Source organism: Marmota flaviventris, chromosome 7, assembly GCF_047511675.1.
Source record: "Marmota flaviventris isolate mMarFla1 chromosome 7, mMarFla1.hap1, whole genome shotgun sequence".
NCBI lineage: Eukaryota > Metazoa > Chordata > Mammalia > Rodentia > Sciuridae > Marmota > Marmota flaviventris.
In genome coordinates, this window is record NC_092504.1 from 62,586,705 (window position 1) to 62,608,830 (window position 22,126).

At 40.6% G+C, this 22,126-nt stretch overlaps 1 protein-coding gene across 1 annotated transcript in view; it reads left to right on the forward strand.

The window, feature by feature from the left end:
• The window catches only part of Fras1 (Fraser extracellular matrix complex subunit 1), a 421,323-nt gene extending 400,466 nt beyond the window's left edge, over nucleotides 1-20,857 (forward strand). The window contains exons 68-74 of the mRNA XM_027939818.3: nucleotides 993-1,100; nucleotides 2,114-2,273; nucleotides 6,492-6,608; nucleotides 14,223-14,389; nucleotides 17,198-17,403; nucleotides 18,733-18,879; nucleotides 19,996-20,857. Of these exons, the coding sequence (XP_027795619.3) occupies nucleotides 993-1,100; nucleotides 2,114-2,273; nucleotides 6,492-6,608; nucleotides 14,223-14,389; nucleotides 17,198-17,403; nucleotides 18,733-18,879; nucleotides 19,996-20,589 (1,499 nt within the window). The 3' untranslated portion in view covers nucleotides 20,590-20,857. The remainder of the gene's footprint in view (nucleotides 1-992; nucleotides 1,101-2,113; nucleotides 2,274-6,491; nucleotides 6,609-14,222; nucleotides 14,390-17,197; nucleotides 17,404-18,732; nucleotides 18,880-19,995) is intronic.
• Nucleotides 20,858-22,126: the final 1,269 nt, after the last annotated feature.

Below are 22,126 nucleotides of genomic sequence, written 5' to 3' on the forward strand. Positions count from 1 at the left end.
GCATGCACCTCAGTCCCACTGAGTGTCCCCACTGAGTATCCCCACTGGGGACACACACCCCTTCTCCCACGGCTATTACAAAAATGTCTCCTAAAACTGCCAGGTTCTCTTCTCCACTCATTCCAACGGGGCGTCCTTGGTTTTGTTGTTCTTTTTCTCATTTCCAGTGTCCTATACTTCAACAGGACCCCAAACCCACTTCCCCTTACTTCTGCTTCTCCCATTACTCCCTCCCCGACCCCAGACAAAGCTGATGCACTTTATCTGCACACATGGGACTTCAGGAGTTTTCTTTAGGGAGGGCTTCATCTCAGTAACTCGCTTAAGCGGCTTAAGCTCAGATCATTTATTGACTTTATATTCTTTATGGGAAAGTAATTTGGTTTTCCCAATAACTGGGTCCAGATTATTCCTTGAATTTTGGCTTTGGTTTTATTGAACTTTATTTTTCTCCTTCAGTTATTCTTTTTGGGGGTCCTTATGAACTGCTGGGCATCATGACTGCAGTTGTCTTCTAAAGCCACAGCTTGCTCATGTCGTGTCTATACAGCTGGCCTTCTGCAAGCTTCCCTCTATTTCTCCAATGGTTTGAGTCCTAACTGTAGCCATCAGGACTAATGACTTTATTAATACTGAAAGGAAAATACAATATGAAGCAGATACACTGTAATCACTTCTTGGTTTATAAAGTTTGATGCTAAGAAATTTTAGATTTGTTATTTTCAGAGATATGGGATGAACTCTATCTATATGTATGAAGAGTCTATGTCAAGGACAGAGGAACTGTTAAAAAAAAAAAAGCCAAGTGGAATGAGCTGTCATACTATTTAATGGCAAATATTTCTCTAGAGTCTATTAATTTTCTCTTGCGTCACAATCAAATAAATACACAGCTTTACTTAAAGATGACCATGAGATAACTTCAAAGTAGGCTGTCATTCTGAAGGTCTTCTCCAGACCATAATTTGGACATTTTATGTATGCCTGCCTAGGAATCCAGACAGACAGTGTGCTCTCTGCAAGGCTTCAGATAATAAGAATCTATATTCGAGAGGATGGCCGCCTCGTCATTGAATTCAAGACCCATGCCAAATTCAGAGGTAATATCAGTGTGGGTTTTTTAACCAGCATTTTGTTAAGAAGCAATTTGAACCTGCAGAAAAGTTGAAAAAATAGAACAAAAAGCAAAGTCAACAGTTGTGATAATTTTACTCTACATGTATAAACATACATAACATACCTTATTTTGTTACTTCATTTGAAAACAAGCTGCTGTCTTCATGTCAAGTTACTGTAAATACTTTCGTAGCTATCTCCAAAGAACAAGGATGTTTTTCTTATGCAAAGCCATTTTCACCTCCAACATATTTAACATTGATTCAATAATATTCAGTTCCTATGCGTATTTCCTCTATTATCCCTCAAAAGTCTTTTCTAATTGTTTATATGTTTCTTTACATTTATTTTAAACCTGTTTGTATAAAAGGTAGGTGAATTCCATCATGCTTCACTTGTTACATTTTGGTTGTTTTCTCTCTTTAGTTTTTTTCTCTTTAATCTAGAATAATCCACCTACTTCTGTTTATTCACAACAGTTACTGGTGTTTTAGAGAACAGAGGTGTCTTGCTAAGTAACCTTCACCTAATAGCATTTACAATTTTACAATTGATGGAAGTCCCCTTCCATCAAGGACTTTAATGACCCTAAATGTGATTTTTATCCAATATTGATATTTCTGTTTATAAACTTCTAACCTTTTTTATAGCCAATCAACGTGTTGGCTTGAATTCAAAGCTAGGTATATTCAATATCCATAGTCACATAATGTCCACCTTGTTGTATGTAAACTCCACCCCATTTTCACAAGGCATATTAATATTGTTTACACATGTACCGTATTCCATGACAGCCACCATGAGTGGGGTGATCAGCTGGGGTCAGATGCTGTGCTGCCTCAAACAATGTGGGATATACTTGAAGGGGCAAAAGGATAAAATCTTAGTTGTTTGATAGAACAGCATGAATTCAGTTCTTAGGCTTTTAGAAGGGTTTTACCTTGAGTACAATAAAACTCACGAATCGTAAGTATGTGTGTTTTTCCCCTTGAAATAGGACAGTTTGTGATGGAGCACCACACTCTCCCAGATGTGAAATCCTTTATATTAACTCCAGACCACCTAGGAGGAATTGAATTTGACCTGCAGCTCTTGTGGAGTGCTCAGACTTTTGATTCTCCTTATCAACTCTGGAGAGCCACAAGCTCCTATAACAGGTAAGTAGATGACAGACGCTTACAGAATTGATCTGAAAAGTTTTCAGTTGCTTTCAGAAGCTTGGGACATAAGGTTTTCCTTTGATGGTTGAATTTCTATTTTAAAAGGAGCATAGAAACAACCCTCTATCAAAGAAAGAAAGAAAGAACGCAAATCAACTTCTGATGCTTAAGACAGGAAGTAATCAGACTTATTCCAAGGGAAAGACCAGAAGAGGCCCAGGTCACTTCTACTCACATCCCACTGCCTGGAACTTAGTCTCTTGGCACTTCAAAGAGAAGCCAGAAAATGTATCCAACTAAAACATTATATCCTAAAGAAACTTTGTTTCAATTACCAAAACCAGTGCAAAATCTAGGATTTCTGGTTTTTAGGTCCAGATCCACCTTTATGGCCCAATGACTAGAAAATAAATAACAAGAGTTACACCTGACTCCACACAACATACAGAAGAATAGGAAGTAGTGGAATATCTCATTTTTAAAACAAGAATGGGAAAAGCAAAATTAAAACTACTGTGAAAAGGAAAAGGGGGCAAACAAGAGTCTGTCATAAATATTATTATTATTATTTTATAGGCCATGAAATTAAGAGGTATATCTAACATGAAAATCTTGTCCCAGTTTTATAGTTAAGAAATGGTAGATTGTCTTAATCATTTTCCTAAGTATTTCCTTAATTGTAATTTTTAATTTTATATCAGGTATTTTTATTACACCATGATTCCTTTGGAATAACATATAGTAACCTTCAAATATGGTGCTCCCTAGATTATCCATGTACTCTGTCCCAATTTAGAAGCAGAAAACTGTCCTTCTCAACAGACTCCTCATTGTCCTCTGGATGGAATCCACACCCCTGAAGCACATAAGGCCCAGCCCTCCCTGAGCCTAGTCTCAAACTCAGTCTTCTAACCACATTCAGTATCTCACCAGCACCTGAACTCACCAGAGCATCCATACCCCCGTGCCTTGGCAATCTCCTCTACCCTCCCTACTCTTTTACTGCTGCAAAAGTCCAACTCCTCTGAGACCCAACTCAAACATTAATCCCTCTGGGATAGTTCCCTGACTGTTCAGTGCTAATAGCTTCATCATCATGGTCCCAGTTTGTTCCAGTTTCCACTGTATCACAGCTGATTATCATATGATGGTCCCATTTGTTCACCTGATTGCAAGCTTCCCCAGGTGAAAGACTTGTCTCATTCATCTTAAATCCCACTGCAGGTTTTAGACATAGTAGTTCCTAAATAAGCAACCATTAGGAACTTACCTTTGAGGTAAGGAGATAAAATACATAGATAAATAAATGGCAAAATGAAGAGTACCACCAAGCATTCTGTACTGAATGCACTGAGAGGTACAGAACATCACAATCATTGTTGTTCAGAGAGCAGAGGGCCCAGTGGGGGCTGGAAATTGTGCAAGCCTTCCTAGAGGAGGTGGCGCAAATTTGTGGTATGGGAAATGTTTCCATTTTAGAAAGGAGGTGGGAACAACAGGATTGAAGACCTGCATCTAGGCTGTGTTTGACATATTTGCAGGGTTAATGAAGAAATTGACCTAAATTCAACATCATGTACAACTACAGAATGGGAAGTTATACTTCATGTATGTATGATATGTCAAAATACATTCTACTATCATGTATAACTAGAAAAATTTTTTAATTAAAACATTTAAAAAAAAAGAGATTGACCTAAATAGTATAGGGAAAAAGAAGACTGAGGGCTTGGGAAACTATGCAATTTGTTTTGCATTCATTTGTTTGACCAAACATTTATCGAACTTTTACTGTGTGACAGAAAGTGTTTTAAGAACTTTGAATATAACAGTAAACAAAATAAAGATCCCTGAAACCAGGATTTACAGAAAAGTAAGAAGACACAAAAACCATAGACATAGTCCATAATCAAAATATGGTCACTTGTCACATAACAACATAGGGACAGCAATAGTCCCATAAGATGATGCCACCTGGTGACATCATAGCCATTTAGTTTGTGTAAGTGCACTCTATGATGCTCATGCAATGTTGAATAGCCTAACGACACGTTTTTCAGAACATGTGCCTATCACTAAGTGACCTTGGACTGTATAATGTATGTCAGAAGCTGATAAGTATTATGGAAAAATAAAGCACAGAGCCAGGTAAGGGGAACCTGGAATGGAAAAAAATTATAATTTTAATTAGGACATTCCCAGTGGATCTCACAAAGAAGATAAGTTTGAACAGAGACTTGAAGAAGGTGAGAGAGTTGGGTAGGCAGATATCTGGAAACAGGGTTGCTCTCATAGGTCCTGAGATGACAGCATTTACAGGAAGCCCAGGGAATAGTAGGGAGACCAGTGAGGCTGCAGGGAAGAGGTCAAGGAAAGGCTAAGAATCTATAAGGTCGAAGAGTGAGAAGTTGGGTAGGGCACTGTGTAGAGCCCCATAAGCCAGTGTGTTGATTGAGCTGTAATGAAAGCCCCCCTGCCCTGGGGTTTGAGCAGAGGATCAGCATGACCTGGCCTGACTTTTTTTTTTTTTTTGTAGTTGCTTTGAATTTGTATATTTATTAATTTTCTAACACAAAGGCAGTAAAATATTTTCAGGGAGGAACTTATATGTCATATATCTATATATTCAGACATACATACATATGCATCCACTACTACACACGTTTCCTCCCCCTTCACATAGATACTTATATTTTCTTTTTTTTAAATTAATTTATTGCATTTTGATTCACTGTACACATTGCATGTGATAGTAACCTATAATCAACAGAAATATTCAATTAGGCAGAAAAATCCATGCCTGGACCTTGCTTTTAAAAAGTCAGGCCAGCACCACCAGCAGCAGGAAAGTTGTATTTGACATCTATCACATTATAGGTGCCAATTTTCATGTAATTCGAATACAGTATATTAGGTCTCATTTTCTGCTAGTCTAAGCTTTGGAGGAAGGTAGGCACCCTATAGGGAAACTGCAGGTACACAGACATTAGAGTGGGAAGAAGCTTAGAAATGAAGGCTGCAAACGTTCATATGGCTTCTCAAAGTCATTCAAGCATAGCAGCGGCAAAGCCAAGCCAGGCTTAGGCTCTGTCCCACTGCCCAGCCTGTGCCACTCCACTAAAATCATCTCAAGCTGTGTCACAAAACTTTTACTATTTTTTAAAAATACCACATCTTTACTATCACTTTACTAATAAACAGATAATAACAGAATGTAGCTCAGTGATAGAGTACTTGCCTTGTGTTTATGAGGCACTGGGTTCAATCACCAGCACCAGAGAAAAGAGAACTAATAAATAGATAAATATTAAACATGTCATCAAAATGAACACAGCAAAAGTTAGAACTATTCAAAGATCACTCATTACAATTAAAATCAGAATTTGTAGCAGTTCTTCATTCAATGGATGACAGACTCCCAAGCCCCTTGAAGAATCTTCCGGAGTTTCTGGAGGTGTGACTGCTTTCTAGATGACCCGCCAGGGATAAGGCTGCTACCCAGGGAGGATTGTGGGAAATTAAGTAAGTGAGGGGTACAAAGGCCCCATGCCTTCAAGGTCATGGACCTAGAGAATTCCTGTATTTTCTATAAACAAGGAGATTCCCAATGAGTGTCTCCAGTGAGGAGGGATCATGCTCCTCAGTTTCACAAAGGGATGAGGCTGTAGAGTCTGGGATGGGAATCTAATGAAATGGGGTGGGAGTGTTCCACAGGACACTATTTCTGTTAGGTCCTGGAGTGGTGTCCTGTAATCCTGAGGCATTTGTCACCTCTTCTGTAAGAGCAGCACTTGACACAGTCACATCTTAAGAGCTTTTGCATTTGAGAATGTATTGAACAGGCATCTGTGGACAAGAAACACTGAACACTTTGTCTAACAAGTTTAGTGAAATCCAAAGGCCAATTCTTTTTTGTCATCACCTGAATCTTGTTAGGTTTTTATAAGCATTGTGACTTCTCATCTTTCTTTCCTCACAAAAAGAACTTGAATAAGTGAAAGTAGCTCTATTTAACACCTCTGGATAATACTTGAAAGGTTAGAATAATCCGAGATGAGTTCCTGAAAATGGTGTTTGTAGACTTGTAAAGTTCTTAGATGCTACACACAAATACCATCTGAACCTTAGTGGATATAGCCTGGGTCTTTCTTTCTGGAACAATTAATAGTCTCTAGGTTGTTTCCCATGACCACAGTCTGCTCTGTCTGTTTCCAGGAAGGACTACTCCGGGGAGTACACCATCTACCTGATCCCTTGCACCGTGCAGCCCACCCAGCCATGGACCGACCCAGGAGAGAAGCCCTTGGCCTGCACTGCACATGCCCCAGAAAGGTAGGAAAACGTGGATGTGGTCAGTCCTCATAAGTGGTTTCCTTATTTGCAAATTCTCCTACCACTCATGTTTATATGTACCCCAAATCCATACCCACCTGGCTTTTATAATCATTCACTGACATGCAAAGAATGGAAAGAGTCCAAGTCACCTAGCACGCACATCCCCAGCTGAGGCTGGGCAAGGCCTCACTGTGCCTTCTGCTTCCAGCTGTCCTGTGACAAGCAAGTGTCCTTTCACAGTCTAGTTAGTGCCATGTTTTTCACATTTATGTGCTTTTTGTTATGATTTCCATATTTAAAATGGCTCCCAAGCATGGTGCTGAAGGCCATGCTGTACCCTATGGAGTGCTAGGTAAGTTTCGTTCAGGTGTGAGTTACAATGCCATTGATTGTGAGTTCAATGTTAATGAATCAACAGTATGTATTGAGTAAGGGGTCTATAAACAGGAACACACATAAAATAAGCTTAAGTATTAATCAGGTGATGAAGTTTTGTGACCAGAAAGCTTATAGAGAAACCTCACCTTGCAGTTCTCCTATGAGCACTGTTTCAATATCCACAAATTCAGTGTTTATGGGAGACTTTCTAGAGCCTAACTACAAAAATCAGCTGTCCATCTTCTCATATCCCCCTCAGCCCAGGAACTGTCTGCGTTGCACATATATTCATTCACCAGTGTCCATTCAGCCTTTCTCCTGTGCTTTGCTCCAGCCTAGGCATTGAGATTATAGCAGTACATTCTAACAGTTGATTGAAAGCAACCTGAGCTCTCAGACTGTTTACGGTTCAGTACCTCCTTTCTCAGAGCAAGGGATAGAAAACATTTCTCCCACCCAATACTAACCAGGTCTGACCCTGCTTAACTTCCAAGGATGGGTGAGATCAGGCATGCTCAGTGTGTTATGGTCATAGACTAAGAACCATTTTGGAGAGAAGATGTGCAAACAGAACCTGACATTAACATGAAGAGAAGACCATTTAGATTGTGGCTTTAAGTTAAGACTGACAATAAGCCAGTGGATTTAGCAATTCTGAGTTCATTGATGAGCTGAGCCAAGAACAGTTTGGTGGACTGAGGGAAACACTGGCCTGGTTGGAGTAAATTCAAGAGAGAGAACTAAGAAAGCAGAAACAAGCAGGAATTCTGCTAAAACGACATTAGAAAAATGGAGCAGTAACTGTTGAGATGAGAAGTCAAATAAGAAGGAGGTTTTATTCAGTTGCATTTTAAGGGGGAAAGTATTTCAGGATGTTCGTTTGCTGGTAGGAGTAATCCAGTAGAGGGGAATGTTGGATGGTGCAGGGGAGATAGAACATTGTTGAGCAAAGACCCTGAGCAAGAGGAAGAGAGAGCCAAGACTAGAGGGGAAAGGCCCCTTTAGCTAGGAGCCCAGAGCATTCCTCCACAGAAGGAAGAAGGCAGAGCCTATGGATTCAGGCCAAGGGGATTAGTGATGGAGGAATGAGGATGACGAAATAGACATATGGCATCAGTTTTGGTGAAATGAAAAGCCAGATATTAGCTGGAAGAGAAGAACCCTAAGGTTCCAGAAAAGAGAAGGAAGGGAACCATCCCCGAGAAGGGAGAGAAGTGAGTATTGCAAATGTCAATGGTGGCGGCAGCAGGCAGGTAAGCCGAGGCCAGCAGAACTGATCTAAATTGTCTGCTGTTGACATTGAGTAGATGCACATCTCATTTGAAAAAATAGTAAACACAGCCATTTCCTCCAGAAGTGTTCTTTACACTGATTTGTGTGCCCTCCCACCCCAATCCCTTCCCTGGGTAACCTTTCTGATCTGCTTTCTGTCACTATGAGTGAGTCTCTATTTTCTAGAACTTTATGTAAGTGAAGTCATACAATATGAATTTTTTTCTCTGGCTTATTTCACTCAGCCTGATTATTTTGATTGATCCATGTTACTCTATATATCAGCAGTTTTTTCTCATCATTGTTGTGTTGTATTCCATGGTGTGGATTTAGCACAATTCATCAGTGGATGGACATGTGGGTTGTTTCCAATTTGGGATTATGATAAATAAAGCTGCTATGAACATACAGTGCAAGCCTTATATGAACATGAGTTTTCTGTTTTCTTGTGTAAGTACCTCTGAATGCAGTGGCTAGATTATATGGTTGTTTTTAACTTTTCAAGAAGCTGTCAGACTGTTTCCCCAAGCATTTGTCAATAGTTAATTATGTTTGTGCCTTCCCACGATGAATGTGTAAGTGTTCCAGTTCCTTTGCATCTTGGTAAAGGGGGTCAGGGAGGTCCTGCTGTGGTTGAAGAATTAATGAGTGGGAGTAAAAGAAGACAGGAACTGGGCATATACAGGTGGTGGAGAGTGAGGTATCTGAAAATGAGATTGGGATGCTGGTGCACAGGAGGAATATGAAGAGTGGATGGTGCAGTCAGAACAATCTCTGTGGAGGTGAGGAAGTCAGGAAACTGAGAGGTGAGGTTTGGATGAGGTTTGGGGGAATGAGGATGACAAAATAGACATTTGGCATCAGTTTTAGTGAAATGAAAAGCCAGGTATTAGCTGGAAACTGAAAGGTGAGGTTTCTCCATGGATTTTTTTCCATATGGATATCAAAATGAGCATGATGGGTGGATGGCAGGAACAAGGCTAGAGAACATCATAGTCATCTACATTAAGGGAGGCAAGGTGACCAGAAATTGGTAATTGGCTGCAATAAGGAAGAACGAGGCAAATAACTCAACAGGATATGCTAAGGAATTTTTAACCATATATTGCATTTTTAAATTATAAAATGTTTCAGATATTCAGAGGACCATAAATTATGGATATGTAAAATAAACATGTGTTTACTACCTACCTCAAGAAACACAGTATTACCAGTCCTATTTAATTAATTATTTATGTATACTGGGGATTGGACCCAGGAGTGCTTTATCGGTGAGCTACATCCTTAGTCCTTTTTTTACTTTTCATTCTGAGACAGAATCTTGCTGAGTTGCTGAGCCTGACCTTGAACTTGAGATCCTTCTGTCTTAGCCTCCCCAGTGGCTGTGATTACAGGCATGTGGGCATGTGCCACTGTGCTTGGCTACCAGTCCTTCATAAATGTCCTATCCAGTCAAACTCCCTGCCTTCTCCCACTAAGATGACCACTAACCTGATATTTGTATTTGCAATCCCTAGTTTTGCTTTATGACTTTACTTCATGGTCACCTGTCATGGTTTTGTATGTTTTTGAACTCTATGTAAAAGTTTCATATTGTATGAATTCTCTCTGCTGCTATTTTTTTCTTTTCTCCATGGATCATTGTTGATTCCTTTGTGTTGATTCATGTAGCTGCAGTTAATGGCTCACTGCATTAATGTATTCATTGTAGGAATATTCTACAATTTATTTGACCGTTCTACTTAGCTTATTGTAGCAGATTCTATTACAAAAAATATTTATATATATGTGAACATTTCCTGGTATAAATCATATAAAAAACAGTTTCTCCAGGGTAGGTGCTTGGGTTTTTTAAAAGGACAGAGAAGCAATGATTTGAAAATGACAAAATGGAGCAAGAAAGGTACCAGCCCCATATCCAGGTCCAGAGGTGTAGGTGAGGAGACGACAAGGGGGAGAGTGTTGTGAGGATACCAATGTCCTTGCCTTACCTCAGGGAGATCATTACTTATATCTTCTCCATTCTTTCTTCCAGGCCTAACCTTGCTTCCAATTCTTTACACGACTCTATATGTGTACCCTAGAATTATAACACACAATAAAATCAGGACTGGCACAGAGAATTCAGATTTAATTGAAAAAAATTATGTTTCATATTGTAACTCTTTTTGTGAGGTCTATAATCCATTATAAAATTATTATTTATTATAATAATCTCAGGTCTGTTATATATCCCATATAATCAACATTAATGTCGTATGCACCAGGCATTGTGGTGGATTCCAGTAGTGTAAGTATCAATGAGAAAAAATAATTTTCCCCAAGTCAGACAAATGAGCTCTTGATATGACCAATGGTGATATCAGAGCTGTTGAAGCAGAGTTAGCTCTGGCTTGTGTGGGCTTCAAGATCTTCCTGCATCCTCTCCAGTCTACCCAATGGGACACCTTCAAAATACAAAACAGAGTAAAACAGTGAAGTGATCACTCCTTCACTGTTCTTTGACAAAAACATGCATCAGGAACTTAGCATTGAGCATACATGCTGAGCCAGTAGAGACCATGGAATCTGGAGTGGTGACGTAGATGTCAATCATAGTCACACACTGAAATAAAGTTTTAAACCATGAGAAGTTCTGCGATTGAAACATGCAAAGTATATGAGAATGGATGCCAAGGGATCTAAGCTAGCCTGAAGGTAAGAGCAAGAAGGAAAACCTCCTAGAGAAGAATTCAAGTTGCCACCTAAAGGATCAGTAAGAGTAATAGGAGAGTGTGTTCTGGCAGAATATTTAGCAAGATCAAAGCCAGAAAACTTTAAGTTCACTATCACTAATCTCAAATTGATCTCTAGGGCCACTAAGCAAAATACATTAGTTCCCTAATCCATCCACTCTTCCACTTTTTAAACTGTCTTATTCCTTCTCTGAACTTGCTTGCTCTCTCGCCTGTCCTTGACCTCAGCCAATTACCTTGTGCCCTGCCATGTGGTGGAAACAGAAGAAACCAGAAGAGAACTTACACAGGCTCCCATCATCATATCTACCCACCTGCCTGCGTCTCTGCTTGTACACCTGTTGGTACAAACAAAGGCTCTGAGTTTCTCTCCAAAGGCAGCCTCCCCTCCTCTGCACTAGAACCTGAAGTCTCTTTCCACTTTATAAAGAACATCTCAAGCAATTCCCTCTTCTCCATGAATCCCTCTGGTCAGCTGAAAAGCAAGTTGCAACTTCTCCCATCTTTCAAAAAACAACAACAACAGTGTCTTGACATTCCATTTCTCTCTCATCGTACATTTTTCTCATTTCTTTTCCTGCAGTATGCCTCTGGAGAGTTGTCTATATTCATGATTTCCAATTAATCTCTGCCCATCATCTTTTAAACCTCTCAGCCAAGCTTCTCCTGATAGCCCTCAATGCAACTTGTTCTTATCAAGGTCAGTGATGACTGTTCCTGATCCTCGGATGGAGCCTCGCTCTTCCTTTTGAGTACCCTCAGCAGCACTTAGCCATTGAGCGACGTCTGCCCCTTGAACCTCTTTCTTCTCTCACCTGAGACATCCCACTGTAGGTTTCTCTCAACCTTGCTGGCTCTTCCTCTGTTGCTTTGCCAGTTCTCCATCTTTTCATAGTCTGTGAACTTGGAACGCCCTCAGGATCAGGCCGGAACAGTCTCTTCTAATGGCTTTTCACTTCCTTATGGATTTTCTTTATCCTCCACTCTCGAGGTTTTAAGTACAAGCAAACATCTCCAGCCCAGGGCTCACCTCTGGAGTTGACACTTGTCCATCAAGCTGATTACTCAGCATCTCCACTTGGCTCTGACAGGCCTCTCAAACTTAACGTGTCCAAACATGTCTTTATCTTTCTCCACCAGATACGTTCCTTTCTACAGTTTTCCATCTTGGTGAAGGGTAGTTCCAACCTTCCAGATCAAGGATCAGTAAACTGCAGCCAGAGTATAATTCCAGCTCTCTGCCTGCTTTGGTAAATGCAGTTTTACTTTGGAATAAGCCACACCCCATGGTTCAGCATTGTTTTCGTGCTACAACAGAGTTGAGAAATTCTTTCCTTCCTTTCTTTATTTTATTGCACATATTTAAGATGTACAATAAGATGGTTTGATATTCATGTATGTAGTGAAATGGTTACTGCAGTCAAGCAAATAAATGTATCTATGTTCTCACATAGTCACCTTTCTTTGGTAATCTAAGTAAATTTCCAGTGTGCAACTATATTATGACCTATGGCCATCATGTTTTATCCTAGATACTCTCATTCTCTAACTGCAACTTTGCCTCCTTTGGCCAATATTTCACCATGTCCCACTCTTCGTCATCCCTGGTAACTACTGTTCTCTTTTTTTCCTGTGTATTTGGCTTTTTGAGATTCCACATATAAATGAGATCATGAAGTATTTTTCCTTCTGTGTCTTATTTTACATAACATAATATTCTTCAGGTTCATCCATGTGGTCACAAATTGTGGATTCTCCTTTTTCAGGACTGAGTAGTATTTTATTGTGTATATCTTTCATACCACATTTTCTTTATCCAACTACTTTTTGTATCTTGGCTATTATGAATAATGCTGCAACAAACATAGGAATGCAGCTATTCTGTAATGTACTGATTCCATCTCCTTTGTATATATATTCAATTGAAGGATAACTAGTTGTTTTTAATTTTTTGAGATCCATACTGTTTTCCATAATGGCTGCACTAATTCTTTGTCTCTCCTAATTTTTCTCCTCATCACCTGTTACCTTCTAGCATGTTATATTATGTTTAAGCTTATTTGCGGATTACATCCTCAGTAGAGTATAACTTCCCTGAGACCATATTTTCTGGTTTTTCCACAGACAAATCTCCATAATTAGATTAGTGTCTGTCATATAGTAACTAATGCCTGGTGATTATCTGAATGCATGACTCCTGAGGCAGTAGAGATCATAGAGAAGAGAACCAGTCACGAGCCCAAAAGAAGGCTATTCTGGCTAAATCCCAGAAAGGAGGGGAAGAAGGAGAGGAGCAGGAGATGAGGCTGGAGAAATAAGCAAAGGCCAGGGCTTTATGAGTCTTGTTAAAATGTTGTTCTTCACCCTAGAAATGGAAAGGTCATAAGCAAATATGAGTGTTTTTTTAAATTATAGAGTTCATTGATTGCATTATATAAAATAGATTAGAAGGAAGTAAGAGTGACTCCATGAAGACCAGTTTTAGGAGGACTCGGACTTCACTGTGATAGGAACACCAGAAGGAAGATTAAGTTTGTGAGAGATGAGTAGGTCAAGTCTGAGGTATCTTTGAGACAGCCAAAGCTATCAGAGAAGCAGTCAGTGGAAGGCAGATAGGTGTTTCTAGAGCTCAGAAGAGAAATCAGGATTAGGGAATTAAACATGGCATCCCTACTTTTGGGATGGAAAATGGACTCAATGGCAAGGCTGGGGTGGGATTATTGACAGAGAATATCAGGGCTCCCAGGCCCCTGGTCCTGGAGGAGTTCTTACCTACCAGAAGGGGCAGAGAAGGGACCAAGGAAGAAGGCCAGGGGTGTGAGTAAGAGAGTGTCTCCTAGCAATGCCCTAAAAAGTGGCACATGGAGTGAATATTGACCAGAGTGGAAGAGTAATAGTCAGAGTCTCAGAACATGCAAACTGAGAAGAATTCTAGTGCATACACCATGGAAAGGAGCCACCTAGCAATCAAAGAGGGGAAAAAAGCAAAGGAAACCAAAGAGTTTCAAAGACTAATTAAATTTTTCCTGTTCAAAAGAACAGATCAACCTCATAAAGATCAAATAAAGTTCTTCTCCCACATATGTCTCTTTATTCAGTAAATATTCAGTGCCCACAGCAAAGCTCTGTGCCCAGTCCTGAGAAGGGCAGGGAAGAGAGGGCAGCTGAAATGACACGTGCAAAATTAACCCTGCTCTCAAGAGGCTCTTATTTCTCCCACATTTAGATTCCTGATACCCATTGCGTTCCAGCAGACCAACCGTCCTGTGCCCGTGGTGTATTCACTCAATACTGAATTTCAGCTCTGCAATAATGAGAAGGTGTTCTTAATGGATCCCAACACATCCGACATGTCACTGGCAGAAATGGATTACAAAGGAGCCTTTTCAAAAGGTGAGTTGCTTCCTCTTCCTGCAGAAAGAGGCTCGGCCTAAGCATGAGAAAGTTCCTGGAGTAGAATCCCTACTCTTTAGCTCTCAGTTACCTCCCCAGTGAAGATTCTCAGGGATGATTTCAGGCCAGCCAAGGTCAAATCAAGGACCAGACTCATATTCTTCCTTCATGTTATGAAATAATATCACACTCATAGTTCCTAAATGATTGACAGTGTATTACCATGGAAAAGCATTGATCTGGGTGGTAAGAAGACTGGTATTTCCAATCCCATTCTAACACACTAACTCTGAGTAAGTTGCTTTATCTGCCATTTTCTTAGAGAGGTTACAATATTACCCCTACTGCTCCCAGCCTCAAAAGGATACCACGTATACTCTCTGTCATGCTTTCTCTGCTAGAAATGATCCCTCAGTCCCTCACCTGCCCCACAAACATGTTCTCTTGGCTTTTCAAAAGGCTAGCTGCTCCTTGTCCTTCAGGGTTCTACTTAATTGTGAACTTCCACAAAGAAGCTTTCCCTGACACCCAGACAATCTAACATGGGCTCCACATATTTCACTTTTGCAGAATGCTATTCATTGTATGTAGTTCTTATCACGTTTTTAATATTATGCATATTGTATATTTATTTATTTTATTGTCTCTCTTTACCACTAGTGTGTAAGTTCCATGAGATTGTGACTAGATATCAAATTTGTGCACCATAGCACCATCCCCAGGAGCTCAACAAATAATCATTGGAAGAATAAATGAATTATTCAGCTGTCTGCCTTTCCTCTCTCAGTTGTCTCTTGACTGTCTCTGTTTCTTTAAATTTTCTCATATCTGAGTCTTTTTTTCATCTTAAAATCATACTCAAGGGGCAAGATCTGTAACTAAGTGGTAGAGCACATCATGGGCATGCACGAGGCCCTGGATTTTATTTCCAGCATCACACACACACACACACACACACACAGCTATAAAGGAAAAAAAAAAAAAAACATTGACGTCCAGCACATCACAGAAATAAACCTTCCCTCAACACTACCTTCATCTCAGCTTCAAACTTTTCCTTTCTCTGACAAACCTCCTAAAGAAGTGCTAATCACACTTTGTCTCCATGGCCCTTCATTGCCTCTCCTCTGCCCGTTTGCTACAGACTGGATTCTGTTCTGTTTCTCTCCTGCCCCTCGGATCGGATCACTTCTCTCTCTCCTGCCCTGGGCCTCTGCCTTTGCCCCTTCCATGTTGCTATTCCCAGGTCCCATTCTTCTTGAGTGCTGCCTCTGGTCATCCCCATGGCTTGGACCATTTCTTTACTCTCAACATTCATACCCCTTCTATTCCACAGCCATAACCTTGACCTTATCCCTGATCTCTCCTGATTCATTTCTGCACTTCCACATGCAGATCTGGAACTGCTGAGCCCAAGTGAGCTCTCCTTCAGATGCCTGGAGGTGTCTAGGACTGGACCTCTCTCCTTCCAAACGTGCTCCTCCCCCATCTGTTGCTCCATGAATGGCATCCCCTGTGCTAGGTGTCCCTGGTGAACATCTCATTTGTCCTCCACTTCCTCTTCACATTCTACATTCCATCTGTTATTCAGATGAATGGACTCTGACCCCTAGACATTTCTTGAATTCATTGCTTCAAAGCTGTATTCTAGATACTTATCCCTCACTAGAACCTTAAAATAGTCCCCTGTCGTCTGTACTCAAGTCTCTTTGTCTTTGCTCCTTGCTCTGTGTTTCTAAAGCCAGGTTGTATTGCTATTCCTCCCCTGCGTAAAGGCTTCCATGTTTCTTATTAGTCACATATTCATGTCCAGCATCCTCAGCACAATGTTCTCTGCCCAGGAGTCTGTACTGCCAGAGCCTCTGCACCTGCACCTTCCCCTTTGGTCAGGATTTCTGAGTTTTGACACACAATTAATGCTTTGGAGAAGCATTTAGAGTCTGATGTATTTTTTGCTCAAATTCTTCTCCCACCCCATCGTTGATGTGAGCCTTGGATAAGTTACCTAAGTGGCAAAGATGATTGAGCCTCTCCTGAACTCTTAGGAAGATTAAATAAGAGAGTGCAGGTAAAGAACTTGGTGCTGTAGCAGGCACAAAGGAAACAGTGCCCATACCAACATTTGTACCTGCCCAGCATTCGGTATTTTGCTCATGGACTTTCTTTTGCTTAGAATTCTCTCTCCTGCCTTCCCCTCCCACCCCAAATGCACTGACAAATGCCTGCTTATTTTTCAGTATACTGTTCTAATAGCCTGTTCTTAAACCTTTCCCTGCCTCTCCCCAGGTAGATTTCCATGCTTAACTCTGCTCATTTAGTATGACTAACCTTTTTCTGTATAGCATCGTAGGGTTTAATAGGGTGGGCTGTGGATTCAGGTTGTGCCTTGACTTTGAATCTCACTTTCACCATTGCTAGATCTTCAACAAATTGCTTAGACACTCAGTGCCTTGGTTTCCTCCTCTCTGAAACTGTGAGCACTACATGAGTTATTAGGACATTAATACAGCACCTAGAAGGTAGTGAGTTTGATAAATGTTAACTGTTTCTGTCAAACACTTTGCTTTTATTTCTGTCCTCTCACCTGCCTCTCAGTCATTTTTGTGTCCCCTGCACATATCCAAGTGTTTGGCTTAATTTAAATGCTTAAATAATGTTTTAGGTGTTTATAGATTTAAAGCAGCGATAAATGATGAATGAGCAGAGAAAGGTACTTTTGACTCTAAGGGAGCATGTTAAATCCTTTCTACCCTTGACATTTCTTGTTCTTTAAAGTCTGACCTAATTAATGTCTTTCAATCTTTTCAGGTCAAATCCTTTATGGCCGAGTACTTTGGAATCCAGAACAAAATCTTAATTCTGCTTACAAACTGCAGCTGGAGAAAGTCTATCTTTGTACTGGCAAGGATGGCTATGTGCCTTTCTTTGATCCTACAGGAACAATCTACAATGAAGGGCCACAGTACGGATGTATTCAGCCCAACAAACACCTGAAACATAGATTTCTGCTATTGGTAAGCTGTCAGTGCTGAGAGGCAGATAACTAGGGGACTTCCCCAGCTGTGAATTTTGCCTGAAGCAGATAAAGCCTCACTCTTAATGACATATATATATATATATATATATATATATATATATATATATATATATATATTGTTGTTGTTGTTGTTGTTGTTTCTCTCTGATCAGCTAAACACTCCCACACATTACCAAATGTGATGATGACAGCGGGTAACAAAACTGTGCTGTACTGATGGCCCAGGAAGAGGAAACTCTAAGTCACTGTTTCTCAAAGGATGGTGCCAAGACCTCCAGAGTCCCTGAGACTTTTTCAGGGAGCCCACAAGCTCAAAACTGCTGTCACAGTACAGTGATAGGGCCAATTTTTCACACTTGTTCCCTCATCCATGAAGAAAACTTGAGAAGTTTTTTGATATGATTTGAGACTCCACATTGTAACTAATCTTTTTAAAAAAATCATTTGCCAGGTTTTGATTTCGTATTTTAAAATATCCACAGAAATCATCTGAAAAGGCTATGAACACATTTTTCCCTTTTCCAACCACACAGCTGTGTGAGGCCAGATTTTGTTCATAGACTTCAACTAAAACAGCATATCATAACTGAGTGAGTCCAGAAGCAGTTATGAGAATCCAGTTCTGTTCTCAAGAGTTGCAAAAATGCAAAACAATGCCAGCCATCTTTTGGGAGGGAGGGGAGAAGAGGAATAAAGGTATTTAAAGGTATTTTCACTGAAAAATATCTCACTTAAGGGGCTGGGGTTGTAGCTCAGTAGTTGAATGCTTGCTTAGCATGTGTGAGGCACTGGGTTCTATCCTCAGCACCACATAAAAATAAATAAATACAGTAAAGGCCATTGAGTCCATCTACAAATAAAAAAATGTTTGAAAAAAATCTTAGTTAACATAATGAATTTTTCATTGTCATGTTAGAATGACTTAATATTTAAGTATTTTTAATTTTTCAGGTTTTATTTTTAACACAATAAATGTGGATGGATAGAAATTACATAAACAAAAATTCTTTGGGCTCCTTGCTTTTTAAGTGTATAAAGGGCTTTGAGACCAAATAACTTGAAACCAAATAGCTTTTGGTCTAGGCTTGTTCACTCTGCTTTGAGATCACAGAACCCAGCAAATTGTTCCTTTAAAGAAGACAATGGGTGCCCAGAGACAGCTGTTGACTTAAGGAGAAGCCATCTACAATATATTCTCTGACCCAAAGCAGCAGTGGAGACTGCCTTTCTCCTCCCCGTGATTGTACCTACCTGTACAGCTGTTCCATCATTCTAAAGCCTATATTCTTTCTGTTGGAAATTCTAGGACCGCAGTCAGCCAGAGGTCACTGATAAGTACTTCCATGATGTACCTTTTGAGGCCCACTTTGCTTCTGAGTTGCCCGATTTCCATGTGGTCAGCAGTATGCCAGGTGTGGATGGATTCACTCTGAAAGTAGATGCCCTCTACAAGGTGAGTTTGGTGAGAAGGCTAGAAGATAAGCTTAGAACCAAGTCCACCTTAAAGCTGGAGGGAAGGGGCACTCTGGATTGGCAGTTTCTTTTTACAGCATTCTGGTTGGCAGATCTTTTTATTTATTGCTTTTAAGCTTATTGTTCACCCCAGAATTTCACCATCTATCCTCAGTAGACCAAAGCAATGATAAAATTATTTAATTTGCATACAGTACCTGTCATATATGTGCCTGGTCTACATATGATGCTCTAGTCCTTCCTAAATTCTTTTGAATTGCTTACCTCTGTGACTCTCTGCTGAACCGGCTCATTTTCACAGCCACATGGAAAACATTGAACAAAATCATAAACACAATACCGCTACTTAGAATGGCTAGAGTGACTAGTATCCGTTAAATGGAACTACCCTAAGTTCCAGCAATAAACATGAATTTCCGAGATCAAGTTTCACTGTTTTGCTGTTTCCAGATAGTAATGCATGACCTTGGATTTTGGCACTATTAATAATCACACTCTTCAGAAGTTATTTCAAAACCATGGAGGGTTTCAGTGGGGGCAGATGAAAGGGAATAAAATACTTGACGATCTCACTTCTCAGGGGACAATCCAGGAAGTATTCAGATGCAGCCTATTTTGTCAAGAATTTGTCAGAAATGGGTGTCAAGTATTTGTTGGATGCTCCATTTTAGCTAAAGTTCATCATAAATACTAAATTAGCATAGTGAACAATTGAAGGTCACTGTGATTGAATGTGATTATTAATACAATTATGTCACTACCATCAATAAAGACCAATAACTCATAAGCATTCACTTAGCTAAAGAAACCATGAAAAATAAGTTTTTAGGCTATTCCATGTACTGGTAGAGAAACAGAGAAGAATGTGATTAGCTGAACCAAAATCATCCTAATTTGGAAATAAGAGAAAACCCGTAATGGTTGGTTTAGTCCTCTGTGTTTTAGAAGATGCTTAACCATTGCTAATGCTTTTCTTAAAACCATTTTTCTATCTAATCATATGGTGGCAACTGTCTTTCCATTTCCTTTCTTCAGACATGGTCCGTGGGCAACAGTGACATATGTGGTTTGTCTCCCTGTGTCCCTCCTCCTGCAGGTGGAAGCAGGACACCAGTGGTATCTCCAGGTGATCTACATTATTGGCCCAGACACCATCTCTGGACCCCGTGTCCAGCGTTCTCTCACAGCCCCCCTGAGGCGCCACCGAAGGGACTTGGTGGACCCCAGTGGCTGGCTGACCCTTGATGATTCCCTCATCTATGACAATGAAGGGGACCAAATCAAGAATGGCACCAATATGAAGTCCCTAAATCTGGAGATGCAAGAGCCAATTGTGGCTGCTTCTCTGTCCCAAACTGGGGCGTCCATTGGCAGTGCCCTGGCTGCAATCATGCTTCTACTTCTGCTGTTTCTGGTGGCTTGCTTCATCACCAGAAAATGCCAGAAGCAGAGGAAGAAACAGCCCACGGAGGACATTTTGGAAGAATACCCTCTGAACACCAAGGTGGATGTGCCCAAGAGGAACCAGGACAGGGTGGAGAAGAACGTGAACAGACAGTACTGCACTGTGCGGAATGTCAACATACTGAGTGACACGGAGGGGGCCTATCCGTTCAAAGGTGCTAAAGTAAAAAAATTGAATCTGGAAGTCAGAGTCCACAACAATTTACAAGATGGAACGGAAGTTTAATGGAGGAGACCCATGTGTATTTTTATCTAAAATCATTTTTATAAAACGGGGAAATACTGGTATTTTTATAATCTTGCAGACTTAAAAAAAAAAAAGGGAAAATTATAGCTTTGAGTGGCAGACGGCACACATCACACACATCGACTCAACTGAGCTACCTCGTGAAACAAAGAACCACTGAGACCCCCAGAGTACTGGAGCAGAGGTAGTCTGTGGACCCCTTTCACAGTCTCAGCAGCTACTAAGAGTACCTGTGAAAGGCTGAACTTAGAAGCAAGTGTTTTAGCATTAGGACAGGTGTTGGACAATTAGGGTAGCTGACAGAGTTCAGATGATGTGGTAGATCTCCCCGAGAGTGAGTGGGATATAGGACCTTTGGCTTCCTCCCCCTCCTCCAGTATTCTCCTTCTTGGGCTTTTCATGGACTCTGGACAATAGAGTACCAATTGCTGACACCCAGATTCCATTCAAAAATCTACTGATTAGCACAACAGCTCTATTTGAACATTGTTTCCTCCTGATGGCCTAGTCGTCATGACCTCTGAGTACATTTTACTTTTTCCAAAGCCTTTTACACAACTAGGGGTCTCCATGTGCTTCAGACTAGAGGGCTTCTCTGCAAGTATTTACAAAGGGGAGAGGATTGACCTGGGGAATGTAGGGACCTGGTCTTGAAGCAGGATGCAGCACAACAGATCCAGCGCACCCTGGCCTTTGTATGCCATGGATGCCTAGAAAACATGAACCACACTTTCCTGCTACCCCAGGCTTTGCCCAGTCCAGTAATAGACAAGCACACATGCTTTGCTAGCAGTGGGTATTTAATTTTGTTAGCATTTTAGGGAAGCAAGTAATTTATTTGAATAAAACAAGAGGAAGCCCAGGTTGGAATGAAATCAGAATAAACAGATGTACATTGGTCCTCTTGCTGTCTGTCACCCAGGAGATGCAGGCACTGTCCCTGTTACAGGATTTCAGGGATTTCTCTTTGGGGGTTCTTTTCTGGTAGCTCAGGCACTTATTTTTACCATATCAGCACATGACAAGGCCATAAACATGTGGCTTTAAAATAATTTAGCGTTCACATATCAGCTTACCTATTCTGTGTGTGGTGTGCTCACGGCTTGCCTTTGCTTCTCTTTTATTTCTGCCTTATTGGCAAAAACATAAGCATGCATAACATGTTGTTTTGAACTGGAGGCACAGTTTCATTATTCAGGAGTAAAACACATGCTCTCTTCCTGATGCATGGCACGCCATCGTCACTGAGCAAATGACAGACCGTTCACATTGTGTAATGTTTGTGTTAGAATTTCTGAGTCAAGCTCTTTGAGAACATTCCAGACTGGAAACACCATGGTACTCAAACCTAAACAGAATGAACCATGAAAAGTTTTAGGCAGCTCTATCAGACTCCAAGCTCCTGGAGAGCCGGACCTGCATGAGCCACACCTTTTCATTCTTCCGCAGTACCTGTCACAGGCATGCATGCCAGAAGTGTTTGTCGAGTGAGTGAGTGAACAGTGCAATGGGTGAG